This window comes from Mauremys reevesii, linkage group 4, assembly GCF_016161935.1.
Source record: "Mauremys reevesii isolate NIE-2019 linkage group 4, ASM1616193v1, whole genome shotgun sequence".
Taxonomy (NCBI): Eukaryota; Metazoa; Chordata; order Testudines; family Geoemydidae; genus Mauremys; species Mauremys reevesii.
This window is the reverse complement of record NC_052626.1, coordinates 112,063,366-112,078,320: the sequence shown is the minus strand read 5'-3', so window position 1 is coordinate 112,078,320 and position 14,955 is coordinate 112,063,366. Positions and strand designations below refer to the sequence as shown.

The following is a 14,955-nucleotide window of genomic DNA, read 5'->3' as shown; positions in this document are numbered from 1 at the left end:
GTAAAACAATAAGCTTGCACAAGTGTCTGTTGGCTCGTAATTGAAAGGCAGTGAGATTGTTCAGGTGTAGCCACAGACCTTCTTTGTCCTGCGAAGCCTCGGTGCTGGGTATGATTGTGATGGAAGGAATCCAGCTGAACTCGGAGCCCAGGTTGAGTTTGCAAGACTGGGAGAAAAATCCATCTTTTCGCTTAGCACATGTGATATGGAAATCATTGAGACAATATGAACATAGGGCTGTCCCTGTTAGGCTGTTAAACCTCTTACAGAGGAGAACTGCATCACAAACATCTTAATGGGGCATGATTTTCAAAAAGTGATGAGCAGCCTCTAAAATTCAGGTGTTTCAAGCTGGTCACCCAAAATCACTAGTTACTTTTGAAAATGTGGGCTAGTGTGTATAATCAGATTTTCTTTTTGCATCTGAAAATCCTCACTTAGCAGAAGTTGTGAAATATAAAATTAGTCACTGCACAGAATTCTTTCTTAGCCAGGCACATTACTAGATTTTTGCCTTTCTTACAGCTCACTTTGTACTTGTGATGTTTGGGTTTATCACTATTCTTAAATGCTTTTTTCTTGGGAATTTTAGGGGTGCCGTTTTACAAACTTCAGAGAGCAAAGGAAGGGGCCTGGAAAGCAGAGGACTTGAGCCAAACATTAAATCAGGTGCAGTTAAATGAGCCTCCTCCAACCAATTATATGATTCCTGAGCCTATGTTTCCTGATCTAGATTCCTCTCAGGTTGGTTCCCACTCCAAAAGCGAAGTGTCATGGAAGGCCATTCCACCTCATCCGTGACCTCATTGTGCCCCGCCCCTTCCATTACAGAATTCTGCTCCTTCCTCTGCGTGTAGTACATTCCATACAGCCCATGCGCTTCAGCAACCCAGTAACTGCTTATTCTTTCAAACTGTCCTCACACTTAGATTTAAAAATCAAAGTTCATTCCTTTACAATATACTTATAACTTCTGCTTTCCAGCATTTATTTGCCCCCCAAAATCTTGCTTTTGGGGAACAAATTGTCTTGCTGTAAAACCCAGCTTTTTGGCCACGGTCCATACTATACATGCTTGTCCATCTGTGCTGCCCACCAGTGAGACGTTGAGTAGGAGTAGTGCTGGCTGCTGGAGCACAGAAGTCTTGCTGTGGCATGGAAACCTCAGCCCTTTTGACTTAAAGAAATGTTTAGCAGTAAGTCACTTCTCTGTTTCAGTGGGTAAAAGCTGCTTTTAAATTTCCTAAACTCTGCTTTTCTGCACTGTAATATCAAGAAGCGTTTGCCAAAGAGTGTCTCTATTTCACAGGTATACAGTCAAAACATACCTTTGACACCACCTCTGCCCTCAAGTCTGCCACCCTATGCACCAGTCAGTCAGCCCACAGTTCAGTTCATAATGCAGGGGAGTCTTCCTCTGCTTGGCTGTGTGGCAGGACAGAGTTTGACTCCAGAGCCAGACAGCCTGGCTACGGCTTCTGAACCAGGAAATCAGACTGCTTCGGTTGGAGACGTGGAAGAGAAAATCAAAGCACCTAAACCTCCACTGGATAAAACAAAAAATGAAGAAGTGAGTGAAAGCCCTGATGTTAACATATATCTAGAGTTGTGTACTCAGGCTGTGCCAATCCCACTGAGGGATTTGTGTGTTGTCATAAATCAGGAGCAACACTTCTGTGGCTTGTCACTATAATTAGAAATGAGAGATAAATGAGATGTTCTGTTTTGTTTAACTTGCTTTAGGGTCACAAATATTATTTCATGCCATGTGACTTTACTGTCCCTACTGCCACAGAGTGCCTAACTTTGCTTTGGATCACTGTGCTACCAGTGGAACACTGGACCAAGCTCGTCTTTGGTTTATCTGGGTCTTCCTCTGTGTGACAACTTTTTTGTGTCAGACCCCTTCCTAGGTCTCTGCCCTAGTTAGTTTCACTCTGCAGGTTCTGCTAGACCACTCTGCTGTAGCTGAATGCTCTTAGAAAGAGGAGGTGAGGCTCTTTTCTGCATAGCCACCTACCCCTCTCCCCTGCCCATCACAGTGAAACGGACTAGGACTGCATCAGTTTCTTGCTTTTATTGGCATCAAACCACCACAAGTGTGAAATTTCTCTGCGGGGGACTTTGAATGCAATTTAAAACATTTGGGATGCTTGACCTACTACCAAATGGTAAATTCCTGAAAGCCAGAATGTTCAAACTTGTATAAACGACTGAATTCATTCTCTTCTGTTTTGAAATGGACATAATTTGGGTACAGCAGAAGTCTAGATCCTTTAGTTAGAGAATTATAGAAATGTAGGGCTGGAGTGCACTTCAGGAGGTTATCTAGTCCATCCCCCTTTGCTGAGGGAGGACAAAATATACCTAGACCATCCCTCACAGGTAGTTTCTCACCTGTTCTTAAAAACCTCCAATGACAGAAATTCCACAGCCTCCTTCAGTAACTTATTCTAGTACTTAGCAGGAAACACTTTCTAATAATAGGGATAACTATCTAACATAACTTAATTTCCTTTGCTATAGATTAAGTTCATTACTACTTGTTCTGCCTGTATTATATCCACTGCCATTGCCTTGATGCTGAGTTGGGTTTCTTGATTATATTCACTATCTATCTTTGGGCCTGTAATAGTTATTAACACCTATATGCAAGTCCTAAAAATCACTTTTACTATATTTACTGCTGAGTCCATTAAAAAAGGCTTACTAACACTGAAAATCCATGACTGAGCAGCAATTTTTATGTAGTGTGAATTCAGTTACAACAGAAGAATTGTAAGCTGCTTTTGATGTGATTTGTAATACCTTGGAGACCTCTCTACTACCCATCTTTTCTGTGTAATGTTAGAGCTATTTGAAGTTGAAGTATTCTCTTCCCAGCTATGATTTGCCTTCATAAACAATCTCAGAGCCTTTTAGGTACTCTTTTTATCAATGGATGGATGCTTCACATTCAAGGCTGCTGGATTAGGGAGGTTAGTCCAAAAAAAAAATAAACAAGTGAATTGAGGAATGACTGTCAAAATACAGTAGAACCCTCATTTTTCTCAGAGTAATTTAACACTGGGGTTCACTGGAGCAGGAATTGTAGTTTGCACAACGTTCTAGTTCAGTATAAGTGGGTTTCACTTCACTTGTAACTCTAAGTCTTGAAATAAATCTTCACTTTGTCAGCTGACTTTTTTAATAGGGCTGGACTCAGGAGACTGCTTACAGATAATCTTGGGTTACTCATTCTTCATTTGTGCTTTGTAGTATATGAAGAAACTCCACATGCAGGAGAGGGCTGTGGAAGAAGTGAAACTTGCCATTAAGCCCTTTTACCAGAAGAGGGAGATTACCAAGGAGGAATACAAAGATATTCTCCGAAAAGCAGTACAAAAGGTAAAAAAAGGAAATGTTGACTTCTAAAACAGAAGGGGAACTGTGGACAGTTAGGTGTCAAAGCTTGGATTACATTTATAAGCTCTTGTAGTTGCATGCTGTAACAGAGTGGCAGATTCTAGAACTCTGCATGAGATCTTTCAAAGCTTTGACATAAGAACTAGGTGTTTTAGGCAGGGCTGATAGAATCACCTGTTATTAAAGTTCTATGACACTTCCTATTTTAATACCCTGTTTTTCGGTTGCTAATAACTTTGCCAAGCTTTAACTAGTTGGGCTGAGATTTTCCATGTTTCCAGATTTTTCTTTGGAAAATTTCAGCCAAAACAGTCTCATTTCCAAGAATGAGTTAGGGAAGTATACGTTGGTTTTTCTCCTGCTAAATTCTGTGATCTTTTCTTGGAACAGCTCATGTCCCCAAGATTTGGAGCAGGGACTTGAAATTTGGCAGGAGGTGGCCTTTGCATCAAGGATGTGCCGTTTGCCATCCCCCTGAAAATCTGCCCAAGTTGTAAGCCTTTGAAAAATCGCAGTTTGTGCATACTTGGACGACTTTAGTTTTAGCTTCTAAAATGGTAGAAGATTCTAACTTCACTGAGCTCATTTGAGCCTCTCTCAGCGTTGACCAGGCTGTGCATGCACCATCTCCACAGAGTGGCTGAGCATGCTCCCTCCAGCCCAGGGCTCCAGGGGCAGTGTCAGATTTTCCTTGGAATGGTTGCTCCCAACTGCTCTGGGGTGGGCAGGGCATTGGCAGTGAGGGCAGGGAGCCTGTCTCTTCTGCACTCTCAATGACTCCTCCCTGCTGGCATCCATGTAACGTGGAGGAAGCGTCTGATTCAAATGCAGAGGGAATAAAAACTGGACTGGGGGAGAGCAAGGTTAGATTCAGGCTTCGAGTCTGAGACTGGGAGGGAATGGTTGGGGGAGAAAAATTGGCACAGGCTGGGAAGAGACTGAGATTGGGAGCTGCAGGGGAGGGTAGGCTGAGACTGGTTGGGCAAGGAGACAGATTTGAAACCAGGGGGAGGGAGACTAGAACTAGGAGCTAATGAGGGAAATGGAGGGGTGGAGAACAAGAGTTGGGGGTGGACCATTGATATTGGATGAGGAGACTGGGCTGGCTAGGCTGGGCAAGGAGCCAGGGATGGGGTAGGCAAAAGGAGGCTGAAATTGAATGAGACTGACTGTGAGTGGGAGTCAGTGAGGAGGAAGCGGGAGAGAGTGGACAAGGAACTGGGAGAGGGAGAGACTGGCAGTATGTGGGAGAAATTGGGATTTAGGGAGCTTGGAGGGGGTTACTAGGACCGATGGGGCAAGGAGACTGGGGACTGATGAGTGGAACTGTAGATTTGGGGGGGGAAAAGGCGAACGGTACTGGAATAGGGAGCCAGAGATAAATAAGAAACTGGACTGGGACAGGGCAGAAGGGATCAAGCGTGCAGGGAAACAGGCAAAATAGTCTGTGCCTACTAGATGATACTCACCTCCAGATTCTGGAATAGAATCAGAGATTCCTGAGTCTCACCATTTCTCTGCTGTCAGCAAATATCAGTGAACCCTACTGGCACAGTATGTGTCTCATCCTAGTCTAAGTGCTGGTCCCCTTAGAGGGTGACAGCTTACTACTATCAGGTAGTCTGTTAGGTCTGTGCAGTTGATGTAAAGGTTTTAACCCTGCTGTTGACCCATGGGAGTGTGTACATGATGCCACGTAATTGAATTTCTATACTTTGAATTTGCTTTGTTGCAGAACCTAGGAAATTACACACAGACTACATTTAAAAAAAACATTAAGGTTGGAAAGTCAAGTACTCAGTTAGGAAATGCCAGAATTTAGGTTGCTTATGCAACCTGAATTCAGCCCTTTTGTGTGTATTCATTATGATGCTGCCTTTAATTACATGATCATGCAGCACAGTGCTCAGTTCTTGAGCAGCTTTTAATATTTTGTTTTATGCTTACTGTTCTGTGTGGGGCTTTAGGCCTTATTTGTTGCTCACTAATGAAATTCTTCTTCCAAGACACAATTATTAATTTCCTCATGGGCTTTAATGGCATTCATTAGAATAGTATCCAAGTGCTTCACAAATATTATCTTCATAATACCTCTGTGTAGTGGTGAGTGGTATTATCCCCATTTTGCAGATAGGCAACTGAGGCACGAGAAGCCAAAAGAATCCACAATTTTGTGCCCAATTTGAGAAACCAAGGAGCTGATTTTTTTTCAGAGTTCTTAGTCTTATATAGCACTTCATACATTCAAAGCACAGCTCCTGTTGACTTCATGCTCAGCACTTTTGCAAGTCAGCTACTCTGAAATTAAGGAACACATAATTATAGATCACCTGTGAAAAGTTTGGTTTAAGTAACTTGCCCAGCATTACTTAGAAACTCTGTGGCAAAGGCCGGGATGGAATCCAATTCTCTAAGGTAGCATTCAACTGCCTTAACCATGAGACTGTCTGTCCTTCCTCTTCCTGCAATCTCCTGACTCCTTCATTGCACACATTCCAACTTCTGCAAACATTTAAGCTGGGGATCCTACAGACAACAGGCTGCTTCACTACACAACCCTGATTCATTGCTAGAGCCGATCGAGGCTAGAGGCCTGTGGAACATATAATATGTGAATCATGAGTTTAAAGACTGTATCAAACGCATAAACACAAGGGGGCTGAATTAAGGTTGCACAGGCAACCTGAATTCTGGCATTTCCTAACTTTTGAGCATTTGACTTTGCAATTGTAAAATGTTCTTTTAAATGTAGCTTTTTGTGTTTTTATTTTGGGTCACTCTGAGTCAGGATTTTGAATTCTGCATAGACACGCAGAGATTTTTGCCAAGCCACTTTGACATTATGTCCAATAAGCTTCATTGTAGGTACATAAGAGGAGTCAAAGTCTCTGAAATGATGAGAATCATGCTCCAGTGACAGAAACCCTCCAGGGAAAACCTCAGAGGAGCTCTTTCTGCGGAGCAAGCTTAGATTGACATCTGTGTTCTGTTATGTTTGAGTTACCACTAAAGCCAGCTAAAGGATAGACTTGGAGTGCACACAGTGCTATATGCTGTCTGCTCACATGTTAATTTTTTATGCTTTTTATCAGTTTAGTCTCTCATATTACACAATGAATGCATAATTGGGAAAGCAGGTCTGAACTTTTGACACCTGTTTCTCACCCTTCTGGACACTTGTAACAATATTTATTAACTGAATGACCTGGTTTTTTTTGCCTTGTAGATTTGTCATAGCAAAAGTGGAGAAATCAATCCCATGAAGGTGGCCAATTTGGTAAAGGCATATGTTGAGAAATACAAACATATGAGGAAACACAAGAAGACAGACACTGAAGAAGATCTGCACGAAATGGAGAATTGAAGTAAGACCCATCATGAGACAAATTGGGGTTATTCTGACCAAGGACATTATTCTGGAGGGAATAAATAGCCTGCAGTTGCATCTCATTGAAAAGAAGACGTAAGAAGCTGGATGTAATAGGATTTGTCTGCCGAAGGAAGCTTGAATTGTTTTCCACGTGGGAATAGAATTTCTTGTCTTGCATGAACTACAGTGGTAGATCCAAACGACAGAAATCAAATGCCCCCAAACCAGCAGCATAGTTCAGCAGAGACTTAGAAAACATTAAACTTTGGGGGCTCTCAAGTTGCTACAGTTTTTAGGGTTTACTTTGATCACATTTTTGGTCTGTGCACCTGTCTTGCTAACAGTTTAAAACTGGACACCATTTTTATATTCAGTACATAAAGAGAGAGACTATTTCCATTGTGTTATTTATCAAACTATGGATTCTTTAAAAACTTCTCATACGTTGATTTAATACTTGAAATGTGGTATTTTTAGCCTGCTCGATGGTGAGTGAAACTTTGACTCGCTCTCAGTCGTTCAGGAGTTGCAAAAGTGAGCTAACCTTTATAAATTGTCTTCAGAAAACACTGCTCAAGATGTGGCATTTATTTACATTCTGTTGGAAGTATCTTGTTAATGAGAATCTTAATTTTTTTGAAGGGGGGCAGATTATGTTGCAATTCTGTAAATAATGTGCCGATGGTTGTTTTTGCGTTTTACTAAGCTGCCTTTCAGAGAAAACAAAGAGCAAAGATTGTGAATTTTCAGTAACAAGCTTGAGGAATGAGAGAGAACGATGTACAAATCAGAAATGTGACAGAATTTATAAAGTTATTTTGAATGGTTTTAGCCATGCAGAAAGTGTCATTTATTTGTCCTTATCCTTGCATCTTACTCTTTCAGTAGCTATTCTGTATAAATCTCCACTCTTGGGTCTTAAATAGAACCTGAGGTTTCCTTTTACGGCCTGGCCTACATCTAAATATTAGATTGACCCAGCTACATTACTCAGGGCTGTGAAACATTTCATACCATCTGCAAAGTAGTTAGGTTTGCCTAACCCTTTGTGTGGCTATGGATGGTTTGACGGAAGAATTCTTCTGTTGACCTAGTTACCACCTCTTGGAGAGGTGGAATACCTATATTGATGGAAAAATCCGTTCCTTCGATGTAGGAAGTATCTACGTTACAGCTACAGTGCTATAGCTGTTCCGCTGTAGTGTAAACATACCCCTTGTGTTGGGTGTGTAATTTCTTGAATTAGTATGTTTCCTATTTTTAGAATGGCTGGTGCTCACATTATTGAGGTAGAGTACATGTAATGAGTCCTGAACACCTTGGATGTCTTCATAATAGCAATGCTTGTCCCCGGGTACTGCAGAATCAGGTTGACGCAAATCTTTTCCAAGACACATGCCTAGAAAGTAATGGCTGATGAGTGGTTTAGGGTATTGGTTTTTTGGTTGGGTTTAATATGCTGAACTGATCAGTGTCCATGTTATTGTTTGGGAAGGGGAGGGAATTATGTGTAAGAAAACGATTAGGCTACAGATCAGGAAAGGACTCTCACATAAGAATTAGAATATATATATGACTGTAAGAAGCTGTGGAAGGTAGGTGTAGTAAAAATTAAAAGACGAATGCTTACCTAACCTCTTGGAGCACATCTGGATACACTGTGCCTTACTGATGGCAGGTTCATTTGCCAAGAACAAGGCACCCTACAGGTGATATTATTTATTATTATTATTATTATTATATAAATAAATCTGAGCCTTTTTTTTTTTTGGGCCAAGGTGTTTAACTAAAGCCTCACATGTGACAGAACTTCCTTAGCCGCTCTTATATTGCCCTTCTGAATATCTTCAACTATCTTATCTTTCCAGTATTTACCTTGGGCTTTCTTTTCCATCTGAGCTCTGTGGTTGGGTCATGATTCTGAGTTGCTATGTTACTATTTGATTTTAAAAAATGAGACACTCCAGGTAACACAGGGCGTTACAATGTGTGTAAACAGCCTGGGATTTGTGAGGATAATTGCTACAGTACGCCAGCAGTTCTCAAGCAGGGTCCGGGCCCCCCTGGGGAACCCTGAGCAGGTTTCAGGGGGTCCACCAAAATAAACCAAAGAGCAGGGCCAGTATTAGACTTGTTGGGGCCCAGGGCAGAAAGCTGAAGCCCAATCCCTGCCACCCAGGGCTGAAGCGGAAGCCTGAGCAACTTCGCTTCGCAGGGCTGCCTGTTGCGTCGGGCCTCAGGCCATTCCCCTGCTTGCTATCCCCTAGTGCTGGTCCTGGCTTTTAATCTGTATGTGCAGAAAACCAGTTGTGGCACCAGTGGGCCATGGAATTTTTATGGCATGTTGCGGGGGCCTCAGAAGGAAAGAGGTTGAGAACCCCTGCAGTATGCTACCCTCTTATGCCTTCATTAGCATTGGTAATTGGTATGTGTATGTAACTGGAAGCTGATTTTGGTTGACTGCAATAGTAGACAGATTAAATGATTGAAATTTTCAAAGCTCACTAAGGCATCTAGCCACACTACTTCCAGTAATTTGAATGCAAATTGTGTGGCTGAACACCCTAGTTGGCTCTGAAAAAATCTCAGCCCATGGTTTTTTTTAAGTCCATAGGCACCGCCACCAGGGGAAAAGGGGGAGAGAGGTCTTCTGTCCTTCTGATCGCCTCCCAGAAAATAGCAGCATTCACTAGCTTATAGATGATCCCATCAGCACAGCTGCAGGGGTCATGCACGGCTCTCAGATCTTGTCTCCCTTTTATTTGTTTCAGCTCTACATGAAAGAGTGAACATTCTGCTTATTTGAATAGGATATTGACCCATTATTAGAAAAACAACCCCAGACCCACAGCTTGTTAGGCACATTTTTATTCCCCTTGCTGCAAAGCCTTTATTTTGGTCCTATAGTTCAGGGCCATATGGAAGCAAAAGAATATCTGGACAAGATGTTGAAGTGAGCTCTTGTTCTGAACTCGAGCTTGTAGATTCAATCATTACGTTGGGTGCATATGTACTCTGTGTAACTACTTTTCTGATGAATTGATCACTAAAATGTTATCACTGTGGGTGCTGAGATGTAAATATTGTTGCCAGACTTTCATAAAAAAAATGTGGACTTTTAAAACAACTTTTGACTGTTTCTTAATTTGTATTTTCTTGCAGCATCAGTCTTGAACTTGTCAAGAATTGTTCAGAGGTAAATGTGGTGGTGCTATATGTTAAGAAAACATCTTGCAATATATTTATTACAATAATAGATTTGTAAAGCAGCAAAGAGTCCTGTGGCACCTTGTAGACTAACAGACGTTTTGGAGCATGAGCTTTTACAGATCCAGACTAACACGGCTACCCCTCTAATAATAGGTTTGAAATTCATTACGCCTATATATAGGGCCGTACCAAATTCACGGCCATGAAAAATGCATCACGGACTGTGAAATCTGTGTGCTTTTTACCCTATACTATACAGATTTTATGGGGGAGACCAGCATTTCTCAAACGGGGGGTCCTGACCCAAAAGGTGTTGCAGGGGGGTTGCAAGGTTATTTTAGAGAGGGTTGTAGTATTGCCACCTTTACTTCTGTGTTGCCTTCAGAGCTGAGCAGCCAGAGAGCGGTGGCTGTTGGCCAGGTGCCCAGCTTTGAAGGCAGCGCCCCGCCAGCAGCAGTGCAGAAGTAAGGCTGACAATACCATTCCATGCTATCCTTACTTCTGCACTGCTGCTGCCTTCAGAGCTGGGCTCCCGGCCAGCAGCTGCCACTATTCACGTGCCAAGCACTGAAGGCAGTGCCGCTGGTGGCAGCAGTGCAGAAGTAAGGGTAGCAGTACCGCAACCCCCCTACAATAACTTTGTAAGCCCCTCTCTCCCACCACCACCACAACTTTTGGGGTCAAGGCTTCTACAGTTACAACACTGTGAAATTTCAGATTTAAATAGCTGTAATCATGAAATTTACTATTTTTAAATTCCTAGGACTGAAATTGACCAAAGTGGATGTGAATTTGGTAGGGGCCCTACTTATATGTGATATCACCTGCGGTAGGATTACGTGGTAGAAAGAAAACACATCAAGGCATGCAGTCTGCATTTGCCATGCTCTCAGGTTACAAGAGCACAAGTACACAGATAATAGACTAGAACTACTCTGCCATTGTTCAGAATAAATCTGTCAGTGGGAAAACCAGTTGTTGAGATCAACTGCATGAAAAATATGTATAAAAGTACATAAGGTGTGTGAATTTGTCATTCTTGCTATGTTTAACATACCGGGAAATCTTGTATCTTACTTAACTACCTCCGTGTTTTTACGTTGTTGCATTCTCTTTGACATGAGTTCACAGCTGTTTCAACTGAATACTTTATAGATAGTTCAATGGTAATTGGATAAATTACCCAATGTCATTATGTGGCTTAGAACAACCCTTTTCCCTCCCCTTCTTTCCCTTACATCTGTCCAGTTTTAAAAAGAACACTGTCTAAAGAACCACTAACTCAGAGGTTCTCAAACTGTGGTCATGGACCACCAGTGGTCCGCGGAGAGTTCCCTCTAAGGTGCGCACCTGGGTGGCCGCACATGAGAGAATGAAGGGCCACCCACCTAATTAGTGGAGCCGTGCAGGCATGGCTCCACTAATTAGGTGCCTGGACCCCGGAGAAGACCCACATGTAAGGTGAGATGGTGGCCTTGGGGGAGAATAGAGGGGAGGTGGAAGGGGGCAGTGGGGTGAGAAGAGGGGGTGGGGGAATTTGGGATGTGCAGGGTTGCAGCGGCCAGAGAAAGAGACAACTTTCCCAGCTCCAGGGCTGTGGCTGCCGGGGAGAAACGGCCCTCCTTCCCAGCCTCAGCTCTGTGGGTGCTGTGGCAGGGGAGACGGGGCATATCCATTGGCTGAGAAAGGTAAGACTACTGATATTAAAATGAGTTGTGTGCTTTTATTTGTAGAACAAAAAAACTTTATTAAGGGTTTTTTTGTATAGCACTTTTATCCAAAGCGCTTTACAATAGTTAGCTAATGGTGTAACCAACATTTGGAAAAATCGTTAAGTGGTCCGCTGAGACCCTCAGCAATTTTCAAGTGGTCTGTGGAGAAAAAAAAAAGGGAAAAAAAAAAAGTTTGAGAACCACTGCACTAACTGAATGAATGCTGTTAAAGGTAGACACTATTTTTAATGAGCCACCACTGTCCTTGCCTTGTACTGGAACTTCATGACTGCCTTCAACATGTAATATGTATAGATTCTTTTCGAGAGAAGGAATTCTTGAAACCAGGTGACAACAGAGGGGAGCAGGAAAGGTTAATCTGCATTTTAACAAACATGGAACCTCTTTCCCCACGAGACTCCATGTTTCTGTCCTCATGGTGGGAAGGAACTTTATCTGGGGATGATCCTCAGGAAAGTGCATTTCAAAAGGTAACTGGATTTTAAAAGAGAGGGGCAAAACCACCGTGTGTGTATTTCTATATGTACACACGCGCGCACACAGACATAAGAACGGCCATACTGGGTCAGTCCAAAGGTCCATCAAGCCCAGTATCCTGTCCTCTGACAGTGGCCAATGGCAGGTGCCCCAGAGGGAATGAACAGACAGGTTATCATCAAGTGATCCATCCCCTGTCACCCAATCCCAGCTTCTGGCAAACAGAGGCTAGGGACACCATTCCTGTCCATCCTGGCTAATAGCCATTGATGGATCTATCTTCTATGAATCTATCAAGCTCCCTTTTGAACCCTGTTATAGTATTGGCCTTCACAACACCCTCTGGCAAAGAGTTCTAGAGGTTGACCATGCGTTGCGTGAAAAAATACTTTCTTGTGTTTGTTTTAAACCTGTGACCTATTAATTTCATTTTGGTGACCCCTTGCTCTTGTATTATGAGAAGTAAATAACATCTCCTTATTCACTTTCTCTATGCACCTGTAACACTCATGATTTTATAGACCTCTATCATATCCCCTCCTCCCCCCTTAGTCACCTCTTTTCCAAGCTGAAAAGTACCAGTTTTATTAATCTCTCATATGGAAGCCATTCTGTACCCCTAGTAATTTTTGTTGCCCTTTTCTGAACCTTTTCCCATTCCAATATATCTTTTTTGAGATGGGGCAACCACATCTGCACGCAGTATTCAAGGTGTGGGCGTACCATGGATTTATATAGAGGCAATATATTTTCTGTTTTATTATCTATCCTTTTCTTGATTATTCCCAACATTATATTTGCTTTTTTGACTATTGCTGCACATTGAATGGATGATTTCAGAGAACTATCCACAACGACTCCAAGATCTCTTTCTTGAGTGATAAGTAATTTAGACCCCATCATTGTATATCTATAGTTAGGATTATGTTTTCCAATGTACATTACTTTGCATTTATCAACATTAAATTTCATCTGCCATTTTGTGAGAGCCTTTTGTAGTTCTTCGCAGTCTGCCTGGGACTTAACGATCTTGAGTAGTTTTGTATCATCTGCGAATTTTGCCACCTCACTGTTTACCCCTTTTCCCAGATTGTTTATGAATATGTTAAAAAGGACTGGGCCCAGTACAGATCCCTGGGAGACACCACTATTTACCTCTCTCCGTTCTGAAAGCTGACCATTTATTCCTACCCTTTGTTTCCTATCTTTTAACCAGTTACCAATCCATGAGAGCACCTTCCCTCTAATCCCATGACTGCTTACTTTGCTTAAGAGCCTTTGGAGAGGGACCTTGTCAAAGGCTTTCTGAACATCTAAATACGCTCTATCCATCGGATATCCTTTGTCCGTATGCTTATTGACCCCCCTCAGAGAATTCTAGTGGATTGGTGAGGCATGATTTCCCTTTACAAAAACCATGTTGACTATTTCCCAACAAATTATGTTCATCTATGTGTCTGACAATTTTTTTCTTTACGATAGTTTCAACCAATTTGGTCATCTCTGGAGCCCTTCTAAAAAATTGGCATCACATTAGCTATCCTCCAGTCATTTGGTACAGAAGCTGATTTAAATGATAGGTTACAGATGACAGTTAGTAGTCCTGCAGTTTCACATTTGAGTTCCTTCAGAATTTTTGGGTGAATACCATCAGGCCCTGGAGACTTATTACTGTTTAGTTTATCAATTTGTTCCAAAACCACCTCTAATACACCTCAATTTGGGACAGTTCCTCAGATCTGTCACCCAGAAAGAATGGCTCAGGTTTGGGAAGCTCTCTCACATCCTCAACAGTGAAGACTGATGCAAAGAATTAATTTAGTTTCTCCGCAATGGTCTTATCATCCTTGAGTGCTCCTTTAGCATCTCGATCATCCAGTGGCCCCACTGGTTGTTTAGCAGGCTTTCTGCTTCTCATGTATTTAAAATTTTTTTTGCTATTACTTTGAGTCTTTGGCTAGCTGTTCTTCAAATTCTTTTTTGGTCTTTCTAATTATATTTTTACATTTCATTTGCCAGAGTTTATGCTCTTTTCTATTTTCCTCATTAGGATTTATCTTCCACTTTTTAAAGGATGCCTTTTTGCCTCTCACTGCTTCTTTTACTTTGTTGTTACACACATACATACGCACCCCTTTGGGAGGGATTCTGACCTGACAATCTGGTCAACCCTGTTGCTGGGAACATGTGGTAAGCATGTCACCTTGAACCAAGTCTAGTTTAAGTTTTAGTTACTAGAGAGCATTTTATCTTTTTCTCTTGTAACCATTTCTGACTTTAATGCTTTACACTTGTACTCACTTAAAATCTGTCTTGCTGGAGTTAAACTTGTTTCATTCTTTAATCAAACTAATCCAGTGTTGTGTTTTTAAACTGAATTGTTTGGTAAATCCAAATAAAATAGTGAGGAGTTGTGTATTAACCCTTACGGGGGCAATGAACCTATAATATCTGAACTGTCAAGGAGAGGGCTGGACAGAGCAGAGCACATGTTTTTATGGAAAGTTCAGAACTAGGAGTATGGTGGGGTCAACCTGCAGGTAGTAACCAAAGCTGCTGGAAGCCGAAGTGCGGCTGGAGGTTGCTAACAGGCTGCTGGGGTCAGAGTTGCTGGGCCAGGGCTGTGGCTGTACACAGACCTCAGGGTGTCACTGGCAGGCTGATTGTGAGTGACTCAAGTTGGGAGCTACAATAGTAAAGCATTGTGAGGTGCCCAAGGTTGCAGGGCAGGTGGTGACACAACCCCTGACTAGCCTGGGT

General features: G+C 42.2%; 1 protein-coding gene across 5 annotated transcripts in view; it reads left to right on the top strand.

The window, feature by feature from the left end:
- PHRF1 (PHD and ring finger domains 1) overlaps positions 1-8,405 on the top strand; it is a 72,085-nt gene extending 63,680 nt beyond the window's left edge. For 4 of the 5 annotated variants that reach the window (XM_039536467.1, XM_039536465.1, XM_039536463.1 and 1 more), the window contains exons 15-18: positions 593-669; positions 1,310-1,570; positions 3,259-3,387; positions 6,632-8,405. In XM_039536467.1, coding sequence (XP_039392401.1) covers positions 593-669; positions 1,310-1,570; positions 3,259-3,387; positions 6,632-6,769 — 605 coding nt within the window. In that variant the 3' untranslated portion in view covers positions 6,770-8,405. The remainder of the gene's footprint in view (positions 1-592; positions 670-1,309; positions 1,571-3,258; positions 3,388-6,631) is intronic. The other variant, XM_039536468.1, reaches the window with a different exon arrangement.
- Positions 8,406-14,955: the final 6,550 nt, after the last annotated feature.